Source organism: Oenanthe melanoleuca, chromosome 2 (assembly GCF_029582105.1).
Source record: "Oenanthe melanoleuca isolate GR-GAL-2019-014 chromosome 2, OMel1.0, whole genome shotgun sequence".
Classification (NCBI taxonomy): domain Eukaryota; kingdom Metazoa; phylum Chordata; class Aves; order Passeriformes; family Muscicapidae; genus Oenanthe; species Oenanthe melanoleuca.
In genome coordinates, this window is record NC_079335.1 from 41813325 (window position 1) to 41832334 (window position 19010).

Sequence of the window (19010 nt, forward strand, 5' to 3'; positions counted from 1 at the left end):
TCTGGCCTAATCTCTTGTTATGCCCAAGTAGAATATCCAATTTCTTTAACTTTTATGTGGAGTTCAAAAAAGGCACCAGCCATTCTGACTCAGCATTAAATAAGTCTCAACTTCTCCTTGGCTATGGGTTATCAGATATCATAGCATTCTTTCTATCTATCACACAATTGCCAAGTCATTTTAAGTTTACTAGAATGCATCACACCATTTATTCCAGTTTATCATCCCTTTAGAAGAAATAAATGCATTAGCTGTGAAGGGGGGCTGAGAAAAATGCAAGGAAAAAACACTCTGTTTCATCTTATCCTACCTAGGCTCAATAATTCAATAGCTTAAAGAAAATATTCATAAAGAAAGAGCAGGAGATTGTACCCATTATTATGGCAGATATATACTTTAAGTCAGTATGACAGACTGCAGCTGGGAAACAAAATTATTCAAGTAAGGAAAAAAAAACATTAATTCAGTGTATAGAGTTATTTCTCTTGACCGGACAAAAATTTCTGGCATTAGCTAAGTTTGTTTGTTTTGATGTAACCTATCCAAATCATGGGTTTGCAAGGGCATTACCTACTCTGCAGTAATATTCCCTTGTTCTGCTGCCCTCTAGGCCATAGGAAATTGCAAAAACAAATGAGAGAAAACCCCTGAATATTAGCTACAGCAAAAGAATTACAGGCCTTGTGGTTTTAATCATGTTAGCTGTCAACACAGCAAATGACCATGCCTTGGTATTTGGGAGAAGATCATAGACTTTTTTGTTCCTTCTTTTCTAACACAAGCACTTTAAAGCTCTTCTTGAGCTGTACAGAGCATATTGTTGATACCAATTTCCACACTGTATACATTTAGAAGAAAGGTGCTTATAATTGCTAAGCTAACCTCCTCATTAAAGGCTCTCTTATGGACTTGCTGGCTCAAACTAAGCAAACAAGCACAGAAATTTTAAGTGGACTTTAATTCTAAAACAGTTTGAAGGAATTAAAAAGCATCACAGGGAAAGCCTGAACCCAATTCCTTTGAGCTTTGGAGTAATTACATACCAACACGAAATCTGTGCTTCGGATGTAATTAAAGTGTAAATAGTATATAATGTTCCATCTCCTTTCAGCTGTCCCTGCAATTTGTCACTGCATTTACCAATTATCAAAGATCTTTCCTCTAACAAGATTCTCCATCTTCCCGCTTAATTTCCACTTTTCACCCATGTATCCAGAAATAAAGATGGTAGTGTGCTGAACTTAGGAGATGCTATCCATTTCCAGCAGCAGAATGAGCTGCTGTGCTGAATTTAACATTTGCTGCTACAGGGAGAAACTGATTAGAATGGCTATGTTCTTATGTGAACACAAATAGATGAAATAAATACCATGGGAATGCTATGAATGACATTCTCTGCCACTTCTCCTTTGAATAAACATTCAAATTACATAAAAACTTCACTTAAAGCTATCTGAAACCTCTGGACTAGACTGCAACACAAATTAAAGTAACCATAAGTTATCTGCAGTGAAAACACCGCCAGCAGAGCTTTTAGTGTTGATTACATCCAGCTAGAAATTTTACTTTGAGTTGGCACCCTTCTTATAATAATATGAATCATAGAGTATTTAATATAAAATCAGATCAATGGCAAACAGAGCCATCAAAGTCTGTTTCTCTGATTTTCAGGAGGGTGAGCTTCCATTAATGAGGCCTGGTTTTCCCAGGGCAATAGTAAAACTTAAAAGTATGAATGAAGATACAGTTATTAGTCTAATCCAGAATGAAGATATTGGCATTTTGCAGAAAAGTACCTTTGTATTGATAATTCTCTCTGAATTATAGTTAATGCTCATGGATTAATAAGGAAAAAAAAGGGAAAGGATATTACACTCCACATAAAAAAGATGTAATTTTGTATTTTTTTAAAATGCAGAATGGAATAGAATCTTCCTTTAGGTCACTGAGATGTGAGGGAATGCTGGAAAAAGGGTGCAGCAATGAGAGGCATGGGTCCAAGTCCAGTGCTCACTATGTAAATGGGAACTTTTCATTAGTTTCAGTAGGACTTAGATCTGCCTTTCCTGTGGTCATTTTGAAAAGCAAAGCTCAGGGGTCTGGGGAGGGTTATTGGCAAGCAGCACTTAGGGAAGAACAGCAGCCACCCACAGCGAGAGCTGAGGCAGAGGAGGCTGGCTGTCAGACCTGGAGTTGTGTCCAGGCTTTTGTGCAAGCCTCTTTCAATCCTTGGTCAAGAACACAACAGGCAAGTCATACACTGATTATGGAACCATAAAGGTGTAGATTTCTCAGTTTTCAAAAGCAGTATTTCCAACTTCCACTGGACACATTAATATTAATCTTACTTGAAAGGGTAAAATGAAAGACTTGTGCTGCGCAGAAGCGAGAGAAGTTGGCAAAGCCCACAGCCAGCAGGAAGTCTATTCAAAAGACTAATTAGAGCCACAGAAACCCTCTAGCCCATCAGAGCCTTCCTTAAAGAACATTTTGAGTAGTTTAGCAGAATTGCTAATGATTTAGTGCATGAGCTACAGAACTACTGTGATTAGTAGGTTAGTGCTGTCATACTGACCGTGAATTGTTGTGAAGCTGATTTACATACAGCTTTATAAGAGAATGCTCATCAGCCACAGGACTGGCTGCATTTATACCCCCAAGTAACCTGAATGATTCAAACAATGAAACCTTGTTAATATCTCAAAAAGAATACACAGAGAGCAGAGTGTTCAGAGAGGGTTCGTAACAATAAATCCAATTAATTTAGAAGAATACTGATTTGGCTGTAGGGTGTTTTTTCTTTCCAATCAAAAGATGCAAATTAAATTTGTAAAAGGTGAAAATAAAAATACTGAGAATAAGCTGTCAAACTCTTAAAATCCTGCCACGTCAATGGAACAAAAGTTACAAAACTTGTAATATACAATCGATAATTCTAGAAGAGCCAGAATGACTGCTGCATCATGGAAAATTTTAACTATGCAGGGATGTCACAGTATCCACTTATAAGGAAGTATGGGTACCTATGCTTGAGGGAGGTGGTACTATTACCTGCCTTCAGGGTTTTCTCATCAAGGAGTGTTTTCTAGGAAAAAAAAGGAATTCTAACAGCTCAGGAAGCATATATGTTTAAACCTGATAGTTAAAGACAGGCAGTTACTAACAAGGACAAAAGTACAATAATCAGGTGTGTTTTACAGGCAAAGAAAGACAAGCAGCACAGTAGACAGTGCTGTGAGTATTACTGCAGGTCCCTGGCCTAAGGAGCAAAGTGTGTTTTTGTTGATCGAGCACAGGGACGTCCTGGGAATGAACAGAATCATCAGCAACACTCCTAAAGAGAGCTGCTTTTAGTGACCTCTCCTGGAGAGGCTACAAATGTATTACCCTGCCTTGCACATAAACCCACATATATTCCAGCAGCAGAAATGAATCTGCATTTGCAGTGTCTCTGTATAGGCAGCAGATCTGGCCTTGGGGCTGCTCTGGGACTGGCTTTCAAAAAGCATCTCAGTCACACCCACTTGCACAGAAATAACACTGAGAATTTACAGTTTACAGCTCGTGATAGCAAAATTCATAAATCAAGGAAGTAGTAAACCATCTCTACTCTGACTTTGCAGTGTACAGTGTGCAGTGTTTGGTTTCAGTTTTGGTGTTAAAATATGTAGCTGTGCATACCCAGAGATTGTGTTTAGTCATTTGGGAACACTGAAGCACTGACACACACAGCAGGAATCAAGCAATAAAATGCACCCAAGGAAGACACATTGCTCATCTTCCTGAAGACAGCAAGAAGCTCTTTTCCAGCCACCTTCTTACCTATGTACATTTGTAGGCTTACATAAATGGGGTCACACAGCTAGCAAATGCTACACACATATTTTGGCTGGATGAGCCAAAATATTGAGTCAAAATGTACACAGTCAGTTGCAAGCACCTTCTCTTAGGGATTTATGTTTCTGATGAGACTTCCCTTGCTTGTTTACTGAAGGGTCAGTCACCATATTCCAAGACTACTCCTTCTCCCTTATTGATTTTAATGAAAATCATAATGGTTTAACAGGAGGAGAAAGGATGTCTTGCTATATCTTGGAAATATGAAGACATCTTCTCTTTGTTCATCCATATCTTGCAGTATGATGCAGGTGCAGGATTCCCAGTAGGCACATCCCAGTTCCTATTCCCATAGTGTTGTTACAAAATGGCTTCTCACCATTTTGCCCATTTTGGGTCCCTCTGGGAGGGTGCCTGGGCTTGCACATGAGCACATTTTAGTGGGTCAGAATGGTTCAAATGAGAGCTGAAATTCAGTGCTCTGCTGTGGGGAGCTTGGGGTGCCTTAACTCCAGCTCTCTGTTCAGGTGTCTGGGTGTCAATCCAAATTAACCAAGGCATTTCTCTGCTCACATCTCTTGGTTTTACTGTGTGAGAGGGCTTGGTTTTTTTTACTCCCATGAGGGAAGTGAAAATTGAAACTTCCACCACTATCATAAAATGATTTGATATAAATAAGGATAAGAACTCACCTTCTGTTTGCAAAGGGACTTCCTGAGGGAACAGAATGGGAGAAGAGTGTGTCGTTCATGCTGGTTACAGGTCGGGGGGGCCTGAAAGGCAAAATACCCAGCTGCATTAATTTTGTACCAAACCCCTCCATCAGCAACAGTACTTACATAGAACAGAACAAGCCTGTGTAAAGTAACTTTGCAACTGGCATCTTCTGCTTTACATAGTAATAGTTTCAAATTATAGATGCTGCAGTTCTAAGAAGCTGATAAACACACACTGGTACTTAGGCCTGGAGGGAAATAATGTCTTTGTGTGATCTGAGGTGAGCTTTAAGAAACCTGCTTGACCTTTTCCCCCTGCTTTGGTAGAATAGCCACAATGCCATTGTTACTTTCCAGAGGTAAAGTCCAGAGCGCAGTCCCTGCTTTAACCAGCCAGGATGGGCATGGACAATCAAGTTTTCTGTGGCACCATGGAGGTCTGCAGCATGGAACTGCCAATAGATGATGCATCTTTTCATGAATTATTCTTGGTGCTAAGCTCCATGCTGCCACATCCACATTGTGACCACAGTGTACCCAAGCCCTCAGCATCCCATAAAATACATGCAGAATTTTAAACTGTTTGATGGCAAAGGTTTTTAACTGGCATATCAAACCCCCATGTTAAAATTTAAAGTATTCAGTTCAAGAAGACCCATTAGTAATGATAATTTTATTATTACATTCTTTATTTCCTGCTTTTACAAAAAATGAAACAAGAATGAATTTTGCTCTGCTTTCTTTTACTGTCTACTCTTAAAAAATAATCTGTGTATAATTTTCTCCTTCTGTATCCATTAAAGAGAAATTTCCCCTTCTTAGCAGACTTCTTATGGAACATTGGGCAAAACATCTATCTGCACAGGAACAACTAAAATGTATGTTATTAAAATCACAGGGCTTTCAATCAGATAAGAGCAGAATCTGAAGCCACATATAATTCAGACCTCAATTTGGTTAATATTCCCTTTAGTCTCTGTGGAAAATCTCTCTTACATTTTGAATTCTGCAGGTGTGCAATTCAAAATATGGTAGCCAGCAAAATATTCACTGGGCTTCAATTGTGCAAGACAATTACTCAACCAAAGCATTTCCAAGAAAACCAGTTCTGCACAAAACTGAGTTATTACTATATATTTTGTCCTGTAACTTGTGGCAAAAAATACGGTATTTGAAAAATTCAAAATAATTTCTCAGCACAGTAATGCCACGCTGATTTTAAGAAGTTCAAAACTGTGAAAAGAAAAGAGATAGGATGTGGAGCATTATTTATGTGAAAACACAGCTTTAACCTAACCCTGCATCTGCAGAACCACATGAAAATGTCCAGTTCTGATCAGTCATGAGTTTGAGAAGCAGTCTTTTGTCTTCCATGTACTTACAGAGAAGTGTTCAATGTTATTTTTTTTGTAATACTGAGATTATCACAATTTTTCAAGCTTTTCCTCCAACAAGTGTACTAAAGACGAAAAATACTCACCAAGTATCTCTTTTGTAGGCAGAATAAAACAGAAAAGAGATCATTAATTAAATTGTCAGTTTAATACATATATGGTCTAAGTAATACATTGGACATAAGCCATTCTTATGACCCTGATTCTGTAAAAAGCATGAGAGCCTCTATGCATAAAAGGTCATTGATCTGTCTACAAAAGCACAGTTACTCTTGAGTACAAATGTCTTTATCCTCCAAGACTCTGCTAAGGTTTCCTGATTAACATTACTTTGTCAATTCTCATAATGTGAAAAATTACATTAAACTAATCTGGAGCTTTCCCAAGGCAAGTTTCTTAAAGGCTGATGCCCACTGTCACAGTCCTCAGGTTCCACTTGAATATCAAATGGATATTTGATAGAGTTGTGTGATGTGGTAAGACAAGAACAACAGACTTTACTGCAAAGTAAAGGAAAACTCAGCTATTGAGTATAAATTATATCTTTCTGAGGTTATTTTTAAACTCCTAAGTGATTAAGCTTTCTGATAAAAGTGAGCTATTGATACTGAATTAACTATCCTCAAGGAGGCAGAAAACACTCAATGCTACTGAAATATGCTATGTAATAAAAGCATGCTATGGCACAACATATATCCACAGTAATAAACCAAATTAAATAGGAGGAATTTTCCAAAGTGCTCCAGGCTGCTCTAACCTGTGTACACTGATGTCAAAAACAATGCTCCCACAGGCTTAAGATGGAAATTAAGTCAGGCCAGTGAAGAATGGATTTGAAAAATACCTCCATGGCCATACTATTTGTCATATTTGTAGTATGGACTTTCTTTCATGTTGCTGTTCTTATGTACAGAGAGGAAAAATGACCCTTCCATCAGTGAGAGGAGCTCTACCATCAGGTTTATGACGCCTTGATAATTATTTCTCTAGATGAGGCTTCAGATGTATTTCTTGCTTAATTCAAAACTTTGTGTGGCACCAGTAAAACAAAAAAAAACATGCAGTTTTTTTGTCTGGTGCCAGTCAAAGGTGGAAGAACAATCAAAATGAAAGTCTCTGTAGTAATGCAGGGAGCACTTGTCCCCATTTAAGCTCGAAGCTAAGAAAAGGATACTGTTTTGTTGCCAAAATTCTTCCATCTAATGAAAATATAACCCCCCTTTTTTGCCTGGATTCCTGCCCAGAACTGTTTCTCCTAACTTCCATTATGTTTAAAAATAAAAACGGTTCTGTAGCATACCTCTCCCCTCAGTTAATTTGTGTCAGTTATACTGTAGATCATGATACCTCCACAACTTACAGGTTTCTCACTCATTCTAGCCAATATGTATTGCCAAGTTATATTACCATCCATCTATGAATAAAGAGAAACTGTCATAAAACAGAATAGATGGTGGTTTGTTCTCACATCCCATCAGTCTAAATTGTCTGTATATTTAGGAATAAGGGGAGGTGTTAATTTCACAGCAAAAATTTGGATCAGTTCCTATTTAATTATGATACCTTCCCCTTGCCATGCCTAAATGCATTTAATCTATTCACAGTAGCCCAGTTTTCACTACCTTTTATATTCTGACATATCCCCAGGCCTTCAAGATCCCCCAGCCAACAGGGAACAGAGGCTTCTCTTTCAGTTTCAAGCCCTCTGTCTCTCTCCATTTCCCTTAAGGATGGCCAAAATCTGCCCAGTGAAATTATCACTGACTTGCCAGCAGGGCCAGGCACAGCAGTGAGGGAGCTCAGCAGATCCAACTCTGGATCATTTCTGCCCAAAGAACAACATCCTCTCAGTATTCTTCTATAAAGAGGTGCAGGGGTTTTAACCGACAATTAAGTGTGACAGGGATTTGGCACTATGTATCTGTCAGAGGCACCTTGTCTCTGAAGACCAGAGCACTCTCTTACACCTTGAAGAAGTTCAGCCATAACCACATAAGGAGGACCATCAGCATAATTCATCCTTACAATGTCAGGGAGGTTGGGTGAACTTTCCAGGTGTTGCCCAGCCACAATGGCTGGTGTGCACTTGCCCTTAAAGATGCTACATACAAATATTCAGGATGAACAAAGGTAAATATATATAATAATTACTGACTAGAACAGTTCCATCAGCCAGTAAAACAGATATGCAGTATGTAAATACAATTCTAATAGCTGCTGCCTGAAATGCTTCAGTCAGGAGCTCTGGGAACACGGTTAAGAAAGATATTTTCTTAAGAAATTTACCAGAATAAGATAAACACTTTGCAGACAGTATTTTTGGAATATTATTTCCAAGTTAATTCTTCTTAATTTCCAACCAATGTCAATAATTTTTCCTTAATTTTATGGGAAACTTAATGTTTTTTTTCCGTTTTTTTTTTTTTTTTTTTTTTTTTTTTTTTTTTTTTTTTTTTTTTAAGGACCCAGGAAGCAAAGGTAAGCCACGTAGATAAATGAGAAAATCTGAGTGTCTGCCACTACGGGTAGTGGAAATGCTTTAGAAAAAAAGCCATCCAAAGTAGTACTTTCCCCACCCTGCACAAATACATTTTCTTTCTGCTTTGGGTTTCTTGACTCCTGCAGAAAAAAAGTAGTGACATGCTACTACACCAAAAAATAATCTTGCCTTCTCAACATATCAAAACATAAGGATAATAGACTCTTTTCAAGTGACTTGGCAGTTGAAGGCACATTTTCTATGCAGACTCTCACAATTCTTCAAGGCTGGATGAAGCCACAGCTCCACTAAAGTCAGTGAGAACACTGACACTGTTTTTTTTACAAAATTGGTCTGGTTTAATTTTTCACCAGTGCCTTGTGTCAAGACACACCTGTGATACACTGAAGTTAAAGAGTCTCTAGATGACAGAACTGATGTTCTCAGCATCAATACATCCCAAAGTGCTGAAACTCCATGAAATTGCATGGACATCTCTTGAGGAGAATGGGGACATTTCAAAGTCGTGTCCCAGTATTTGACTGTATGTATATATCCCACTGATTTTTCAAGTGAAGTCACACCAGAACCCTTTTACACCAAATATCTCTTCCAGCAAATTTGCACTTGTGATGCATTGAGCTGGACAAGCCATATCTGCCTCCTGCTTTGTTCAGAGCTGTAGTATCTACACTTGGTGCAAGCAACTCCTACAACAAAGCTTACTTCATCTACAGCACACAGATACTTACACAATATGAGCCAGGTTTAGAGGTTTTTCAGGCTGGTCAGGGAACATTGGGTGCAAAGGTTCACGGCTGGAAGCACAGCTTAAAGACTTGCTAAGTGCATTAGTTAGCTTCTTAGCAGGTGATTTCTGGGAGGAACAAGGAAGGTAGAGGTAATCTGGACAAGTAAGGTGCATACAGTTTCTGCTATAGGAAGCACAAAACAACAGGAAGCTCTAACAGCTCAGTACCTATGGACTGACATCCCCCTTGCCCCCCTCCCACACCAAGAGTCTGGCAAGGCAAAAGAGTGCTCTGTTTGGGGAAGGATTACTGTTATCTTCAGCAGCCTTTAGAGCAGGCTGGGGGTGTATCTATAGGGACAGTTGCCATGGCTTTTTTGCAATGCTGCACTCAGGCAGTGTTGAAGGAAGAACAGCACAGTTTGTGTTGCCTGGACTGGTGCTGGCTTGTACCTCACCAGCTTGGCAGTGCAAGGAGAATGGATCTGAGGGTGCCTGTCCCTATAGGTACATTCTATGGGACACCATTCCCCTCCTGGATGTGGGCCAGGCACCAGGCTGCTTTGCTCTTCCCCCTCACTAGTATTTCCCTCCTCACCTCCTAACCCTGTACAGTTTAGCTGCTATTACAAAGCTTCTCTTCCACCTCCTGTGGCCGCTGACCACTGGAGAATGGAAATTTGAGACAGGGGCTTGCCAGGAACTGCCCCACTGTGGCAACAGCACTTCAAAAGAGACTGACATACTGTCACTGTCCTCAAGGATGGGGAGGGTCTATGCAAGAAGCATAACTTCCATCAGCATGTAAAAAAAAAAAAAAAAAAAAAAAAAAAATTCTGCTTTCTGTTTTGTTTGGAGCCTATAGAGTTGAGGAATAAATTCAACTTCCCATCTAAGGGATCTCTGAGATCTAAGGTGTCTTTCAGGCTGTGTGAGGATTCTCAAGGAATTCAACTCAGCTCTCTGTGATTCAGTTCTCTGCCAATGAAAGATGGTTAGTGATTTAGTGATCCTTACACTGTCTCCTCTCCCCAAAACATAGCTCTAGAGGCTGAAATTGAAAATTCTTTCTGGAATTTGACAGAAAGGGTTTTGTATTTGTGCATACACATCCTGCATCGACTTATGATTGTCACCAAGTCCATAATGAAATATTTCTATTAGAGAAATCCAACTTAAATATGTGAAGTTAAAGCCCTTTCTCTTTCATTATAAATGCAATTTCACTCTGAATTGAGAACAGTTGATTTCCACTGCACCCATGAACACTTCCAGTCTGCATGTGGAGCTTGATACTGATGCATTATGGAGAATGCTAACCAGGTTTGAACAAATGCTAATGAATGCTACAGAAAGGCAACTTCAAACTTAAAGCAAAACATTTGTTTCTGACAAGGAAACATTTGAAAGCACTACACATGTGGTCACATTTTTGTCTTTTGCTGAGCAGAAATCTTAAGTTTTCCAATTACTTCCTACCTCTAATTACAGCTCCCTGGTTACAGCAAAAAATGGATTTTATAGCACAAATTGCTGTTAGAAATGGAGTCTGAGCTACATAGTGGGCACTTTTCCTTTTCAGATACTAAACTCTGGCCATTTGTGTCTATGCAACAAACAGCAATTAGGACCCACAAAAACAATTACAGACCCAGGTCTGCTGGGATACAGTGCAGGGCTGTATGACTGGCATACAGAGCAAACCATGTCAAATTTAACCCCTGCCTGTTCCATCAACAGAAGACTGAACATTTTAAAAATATTAAACATCAGAACTTTGTTACAAAATAAACACAAAGCACTGTACAAATGGGAGCTTCTGCCATATGCATAATTTTCCTTTTTTTAACAATATACTTTTGAAAAGTTTGAGATTAATTAGGTATTTTCTGCTGATCTCTGGATTTGAACCCCAAAGGGTTTGATGCTCTGTAACCAAGGGGTTCTATCGGGGCTTTGCTCCAGTCCATGCAAAGCTGAGTCCCCAGGTCTCACGCCCTTCAGGGAAGGTTAAGGTTCCAGCAGCTGCTGATAATTCTCTTTTAGCTTAGAAAAAACACTGCATTATTTTGATTAACAACAAAAAGCCTGAAGTGAGCTTTTCTCTGTAGTAAACACGACTGTGATCGAAGCCTGTGACCACGCTCTAATCTACAGTGCCAGGATCATCCCAAATGCTCCGCATATGCTGCAGCCACTCAAGTGAAAATATTGATGAATGAGCATTAAGTATTCATCATTCCATTTACACGTAGCCAAAGCGAGCAAGCCAATGAGGATTTTACCGTCAGTCCTGTGGGAAGGGGAGAAGCTGCCATGAGCCTGGTGCCCTGCTGCCAGCCCCTCCTGCGCTGCCCCCAGCGCGGCACACGCGTCACAGGCGCCCCAGGTCCTCACCCAGGCAAGACCATTCCCACCTCCACGCTCTCCCGATGGCTCCCAAGGCCACAGCCTCCCAGACAGGGTCACTCATCCAAAGTGCCAGCCCGCCTGAGCCACACAGCTGCCCAGAGCTGTGGCTGGGGGCTCCTCCGCTGGCTGGAGGGCAAAGCAGTCTGCAGCGAGGCAGGAGCCTTCCCTTACCCATGACGTGTACTCTTTCATTTGGTGCTGGTTGCTGTGGGAACCGCTGGCATGGCCCCTCCAGAAGCAGTCCTGACAGAGCTGGTAATTGTGACACTGCTGGCAGCGGTAGCGAAAGCCCATCATGCTCTCGCTGTGGCAGTAGGAACACTCGACGGGGTGGAAGACTGCGCGGGAGAAGGAAATGTGAGCCAAAAACCAGAACAGAGAGACACCCAGAAAAAGTTTATGGACAAACCCCAAACTGAAGGGTGTTCCCTTCTTTGTTTAAAGCAATCTGCAGCGTTGCTGACAGCTCTGACCCATGAAAATACAGCAACCTGTGCTAAGCCATGGGCAACGCTTCCTACACTGGGCACCAAACCCTTCTTCACTTCTGAGCTGCTCACAGCAGCAAAAATGTGTGTGCTCAGTGCTCAGTGTCTAACAGAATACATGACAAAGTACAGAGGAGGGCCATGAAGATGAGGGCTCTTCCATGAAGACAGGCTGATAGAGTTGCTCAGCCTGCAGAAGAGAAAGCTCCAGGGAGTCCTTAGAGGAGCCTTCCAGTACCTAAAGGGGCTGTAAGAGAGCTGGAGAGGGACTTTTCTCAAGGGCACATAGGGATTGGACAAGGGGCAATGGGTTCACTGAAAGAAGATGGGTTTAGATTGAGTATTAGCAAGAAAATCTTTACTGTGAGGATGGTGAGGGACTGGATTGCATTGCCTGAAGAAGCTATGGATGACTCATCCCTGGAAGTGTTCAAGGCCAGGATGGATGAGGATTTGAGCAACCTGGTCTAGTGGGAGGTGTCCCTGCTGGGGAGTTGGAATTGCATGATCTTTAAAGTCCCTTTCAACCCAAACTATCTGATGATAGAGGAAATTTGTACATGGGAAAATCTGCTGCAGCTGCACCAGTGGGAGAAGCTGAATGTTTTGTTGTGCTTTAAGCAGCTGAAGTGAGGCACCTTGGAGGAAAAGTCAAACTCAGCTGTATGACTACTGGAAGGATAAAAGTGCACTTAGACATGTTATTGTCTCTTAATTACTGCTGTCTCATCTGTACAAGTGGTGTTATTTAGGTACCTATATGGAGTTGAACATGTAGTTTTGGATGCCCAGATGTGGAAACCTGGCCTTTGGAGGGACCTGTTCTCTGTTCAGAAGCACATAGTGACAAGCAGGCAAGTCACTGAGGACACTAAAGCATCAACTGATGTTTTGAAGCACCTTCCAGGCAACAGTGCTATTTCTGTTCCTCTTTCCTCACTACAGCATGTACCCAATTTACCACAGGGTACTGAACATCCCCTTGTTCTCAGGCACTCTCTGCCTTTCTGTCATAAGGTTCCGTCTGGGAAAATCTGGATTCATGCTGAATGTGTCAAGGGTTTAATTCCTTGCCAGAATTTTGCAGCAGGAAGGGTTTCTGCTCTAGGCTAGGAAACATTGTGAAGCTGGTGAGGGACAGGGGTGGATGACAAGAGCTTGAGGAATGTGGGATAGATAGGTTGCTCTGTAGCTAAAAAGGACTTGGGAACATCACCTTACCCACCCTGGTAAGACGTGAAGAGGGATTTGATTGGCACAGGAACACAAACAACTTTTCCTCCTTTTCCTTTTATTACCAAAAATGGATGCACACCATCCACAGGGAACTTCCTTTTCAGAGGATATGGTCTGGCAGTGTAGACTCAGGAGTAGATCCTTCCTCAGGACCTTCTGGCTGGTGTTTTGCACTGCACTGGACACCTCCTGCTAGGAATTCTGTACGAACGGAAACTGCCAAGCTGTTCCCTCTCTGCTGCCATATGTCATAGCTAATAAAAGTTGTGGTCTTGACAGTTTACCAAATATAAGTGTGTGAATGGATGAAGTCCTATCACTCTTTGCTAATCCAGAGCACAGGAGGAGAACATGATCAGGTTAACTTCCTGAGCACAGCAAAATTTAAGCCACATTGCTGGCTGAATGACCAACAGACTTCCTAAAATATTTTACCAGTCACTGTAAAAATAGCACATGGAGTCAATGAAGCCAGTACAGTAGCTTTTACAAAACCATCTACAGAGTGTGAAAATTGTAACACCAAAGTTTATTCTTGTAACTGTGTTTTGGCAGCATCTCTTTACTTACCATTTTCAACATTTGCCAGTCGATGCAGAAGTGGTAACCACACTAGACACTGTGGTGGGGGATCAGACATGAGAGTATCCAAGAAAGTGTTTAATGTGACTTTTTTCTGCTCAAACAAGCAAACAAACATGCAAAAGAAAAGAAGTAATTAGACATCTCAAAATTATTTTATCTTGTCTCTACAGAAACACTTGGGAATAAGTTTCAAACACTGTTTGCCTGTAGCCCTGATTTACTAAAAAGAACAAGTGATACTAGCAAAGCTTTTCCAGACTATTTTTAGTCAGTACAATGATACAACTGATGACTAGAAGTCACTCTCACAAGGCTGGGTTGGAGACACTCAGCTCCCACTCACTTCCAGACTCTCTTCTACCATCACTGCCTGAAGATGCTTTGTGGTTAAGGGGGGTATTCAGTTCTGCACGTTCTCATCTGTTTTGAGTATTGTGTGACAAGTACAAGTACAAGCATATCGTTGTGTATGACCAATTTTCAAATGAAAAATCACTGCTGATGGTACTTCAAAACAGAAAATGAGAGAAAATACTGGCAAAGGAGTACAAATCTGAAAGAAATATAGGATAAGGAGAGACCAGCACAGCCAAGTTCTTAGCATAATTGAAGAAACTTTGCTTGTCTGAGGAGCAATGACAACCAGTTATGGGTGAGCTCTGATTGTGGGATGTCAAGACTGCATATGCTTAGGGACTGCAACTGTTCCTAAACTCTTCACGCCTTTAAGCACTCAGACATCTATGCCTCTTTAAATTTCAGAGATTTAAACTCTAAGATGTCCCTGCTGATTTTAAAAATGCAATTTAGGGACTTAAATTTCTCAGGTATCTGGAAAAGGTAATTACAAATCTTAGTTATTTTGTTTTTTTCCATCAGCAACTAAGCCTCCCTTAAATAAGATTTAAGACGCAAAAATATCGAATCCTGCTGAGAATATATTTGTAGATATGTTTGATAGACATACATATTTAAGTAGTATCCTCATGTCCAAAGGGATGGCTAAATTTTCATATCTGATTGCATATGCTTTAACTTGCTAAAAACTGTGGTTACGCCATGAGGAAGCTAAGCAGCAGTTATGCAGTGACACGTATCATCTCTGTGTTGTGGAATTCTTTTAAGAGCTGAGATTTCCAGATGGAGTATCTCTGCTCCATTTATACACAATTACCACCAGATGTAAGTAAAAACATTATTTCTCTTATACACTGAGTGATCAATGGAAAACATTTCACACTGCACCAGTCTCAGGGATGAAATACTCAAGATATTTGGAAAGATATAAAGATGTTTGTCCCTAGGAGAAAATACCTCAGGCTACTGTGAAAATGGGCTTGATTCTTTAATGAACAGAAATAGCCAGAATATGAGCTCTAAATCTCACTGGAACACTACCTTTCCCCACAATAACTGCAGTGTGAAAGTCCAGTCAAACACTACCACCTGCTTGTGGTATGAATTATCTTCCCAAAGATAACCACTTCCCAAATGGGCATCCTATGCTATAAGCATCAGCTCAGAGAAAAGGATCTTTCTTTAGGAGATTTTGTGGATTTCTTTTTCTGCTGTGGATGCTTGGCATGGCTTTGCTGACCGATGCTGCCAGCAAATGTCTGTGTTGTCTGCAGCAGAACTGGAGAGCACAGGGGAACAAAAGGTGGAAGGAAGCCCAGGAAAAGAAGGGACCTCCAGTGCCCCACACTGCAGAGCTGAGTAGCCTTAGATCTTCCCTCTGCTCTTGAAGGGATACACACAACCAGTCTAACAAGCAAACAGATGAGGAGACAAGAACAGCTCTTCCACAATGCAGAGGGCTTTTGAAAGCAGCTATAACTTTAAAATTTGATTGGCACCAAATAAGGCAACTTAGCTTCAATGACAGCTTTATGGCCAAGCTGCACTGGTGATGACTGATTTTATGGATTAGAGAAAAAAGCAGCGTCCCCTAAAAGGACACCATCAGAACAATTTCCATACATTTTCCTCCTGCAATTTTCTTTCAGCTGCTGGGAAAGTTTGAACTGAAAGCTATTTTCTAAATATACACTACACACAGATGGAGTCTAGGTTTGTGGAATAACACTTAGACAAGTGCTAAGAAAATGAAGTTAGTGTCTATCTTTTTAGTTTGGGATAATTTTTTTTAAAGTGGCTTTTACAATAATAACAATACAAATACAGTATAACATCACATCAATCCTACCTATGGGGGAAAGTGGTGATGATAAAACTCTTTTTTTGAGCCACAGATTTGTACTCTGAAACGTTAAGTCACTTGCTCCTTCTGTCCCATAAATTTGCTGATGAGGAAACACTGTTGTTTCTACTTTGAATAGCCATTCAATCTAGCAGCAGTTCACAGGCAGAGGAAAATACATGGTTGGATCAAGTAAACCCCTAGAACTGGGAATAATAAAACATTTCTGCAAAAGGAAAAATCCTTTCAGATGTAAACTGAATGGATTTGACACCATGACCCGACAATTCCCAGAGTTTTTTATTTCCCTGAAATTGAAGAATCTCTATATATCAGGGGGTTGAAAGGCTTCTGGTAAGCAAAAGTGACCCATTGTGAGAACAAGTGAGAGTGCCAAACTTATTCCAAGCTATCAGCTTCTGGTAATGGTACATGCAATATAAGAGAGAGAAAGAACGACTTGTGTGTGACTAAGACTGCAATTACCATTTATTGTGGTGTCATAAATATCTGAATTTTATTCCAAAACTCTGATTCATCCCTAGTGAGAATGTAAAGAGAACAACATAAAGTCAATAAAGCGAAATATCAGATTATAATATAGATTATAATTATGAGTACTATTACAAGAGTACTTGGCTGCCTCCAGATGCAAAACAGTGGCTTTGTAAACCTGCTGTGTACCTACATCAGTCAGAGACTTAACTCTTCTTAGCTCTAAGTGGAGCTTGTAAACAAAACCATCTAATGCCTGCTTGAAGATGTTGTTTCTATTGGTACCTTAATGCATCTGGTCCACTCAGCTGAATGCAATCTCAAAGCAAGTGCCATTTCTGATGGCTACCGAGATAAAAAACGAGGCCTGAATTACATTTTTTCAGGAAAAGGAATTCCTTTTTTCATCTATAATCACAGAATGTCCAACATGCAAAGCTTGAATGCTCTGATGCCATACAAGAGCACTCTTTCATTATTTTAACACAAAACTACCAGAAGTCACTTCACCACATAAATTTTTGAACATAAGACAAAGTGCTGTTTTAAGTCTCCCTCTGTGAAACAAGACTAGTTTCATATATGCAAACATTACCATTTAAAATGAATTGGGAGATGACTCAATAAATGAATTTCAACATCTCCTTTCGGCTGACTGGAGTGCCTATTGATTAGTGATGAAACTGAGAGAATACAAAAAATGAGACTCTATTTTGCATGAAAATGACACTATTCCTGCTCCATTGAACTTACTTGTTCAACACTATGCAGTCAGAAAATGAAAGGATAGAGAGAAGGAAAATACAACTTTATTTCTAACATTGTCCCAGTTTCATCATATTCCCTTACTACATATTTATGGAATTATACAGTGTGATGTGTGGCAAGAGCCAGAGGGATTCTCTCATTCTCCACTGGAGAAGAAGACAACCAGCCACAAATTATGGAATCTTCTGAAATGCTATGTATTAGCTGATGCCAATGTGCTGTGCTCATGTACCTATGGAGTCTGTAGAATTGCAGAAAAATCTTGTATTTTCTTCAGGATAAATTGATTGTTTTCCTGACCCTATCTCACTGGTGTTATTGGTAAGAGACTAGGGATTTTCTAATACATAATGATTCCCATTTACAAAAGAAGCTTTAAGATGATTTTCTTCTCACATCTAAACTTGTGTGTCGATCACTGGGAAAACCTGAAGTTTTTGTTTTTTTTTTTGGTGGAACTTCAGTTTTGTATGGACAAGTTAGTCTTGTGTATACTTATAACAACACTAAGTAGGGTGGAGGACTGCATGTCTTGGGGTATAAATATATATAATACCTAAAGGTATATATGTAACAGGTGCTTAAATTAGGAAGTTCCCTAATTTAGGAACGTGGAGGTCAAGATCCTGCTCACTTTATGACTAAGCCTCTCTCTTTGTGGTTATATGGGAGCCTACAGAAACCAGCTTCCTGTTGAATCCACATGCCAGGAATCAGCGGAGTGCACCTCATCCTCACCCAGCCCTGTGTTTCCTGGGCAAATATGCACCCATGTGTAAGACAGGACGTGTCTTGGCAGGCTCAGGGGGTCGACTGAGACCCCATGTCTCTTCATTTACCTGCTGTGAGAAACAGGATTTTGCTGCCTGCTCGGTGTAACCAAATGAAGGCCCCTCGAAGACAGCGGTGGGCAGCTTGAGCACCTCGCGCAGAAACATGTCGTACCTGCCATAAACCATCACCCCGCTGGAGTCAGAAATCATGGAGAAAATATCTGAGGGGCAAAAGACAAGGGGAGAACAGGAGCTTCAGTGGGAGCTACAGATCTCCTCTGAGTTCAGAATCTCTGATTTGAAGGAGAAGTACTAAACATCTCTGGGTTATGGAAACCTCCATTATTACTGCATCTTTAATTCTGACCTCTTTCAACAGAAAATATTTCAATATTTATGTATTAAGAAATAGCTGATTTTAATACTAAAATATTCCTGATTTGTTTTTCTTTGTGTGTGGTCATTTTGAAGCAAAGTCTGATGCATGGCACGAGGTAGTAATTTACTCAGATAAGAAGGCTCTGATTTGACAAGATATGCTACATCAGCTTTTTGCCTACTGCCGCCACACCATGTCAAATCAAAGTCTTGACAGCGGGTTCATTAAGTCAGTTATTATTGTCTTGGACAGACAAAGCAGTGAAGATCTTGCCAATGTGTTGCTTTTCACTCTTCTCCCTTTTTTATGTATAAAAATATCACACTTTTATTATTGCAGTGATGTCAGTTTGTCAACCCTTACTGCTCTGCTTGTTTAAAATTATCCTCAGCTTAGCAGGAGATCTCTGACTAAGGAACATTTATTGTTTTTCAGGCTGTCATGTCAGCTGCTTCATTTCCAGGAACCTGGAAGGGAAATTCTGACAACAGGATTCT

General features: G+C 40.3%; 1 protein-coding gene across 9 annotated transcripts in view; it reads right to left on the reverse strand.

The window, feature by feature from the left end:
* DTNA (dystrobrevin alpha) overlaps positions 1–19010 on the reverse strand; it is a 220473-nt gene that overhangs the window by 39932 nt on the left and 161531 nt on the right. For 5 of the 9 annotated variants that reach the window (XM_056484548.1, XM_056484554.1, XM_056484552.1 and 2 more), the window contains exons 6-11: positions 18201–18355; positions 13884–13989; positions 11761–11927; positions 9179–9303; positions 4530–4610; positions 2576–2665 (exon numbers count right to left, since the gene is read on the reverse strand). In XM_056484548.1, coding sequence (XP_056340523.1) covers positions 2576–2665; positions 4530–4610; positions 9179–9303; positions 11761–11927; positions 13884–13989; positions 18201–18355 — 724 coding nt within the window. The remainder of the gene's footprint in view (positions 1–2575; positions 2666–4529; positions 4611–9178; positions 9304–11760; positions 11928–13883; positions 13990–18200; positions 18356–19010) is intronic. The other 4 variants (XM_056484549.1, XM_056484550.1, XM_056484556.1 and 1 more) reach the window with 1 other exon arrangement.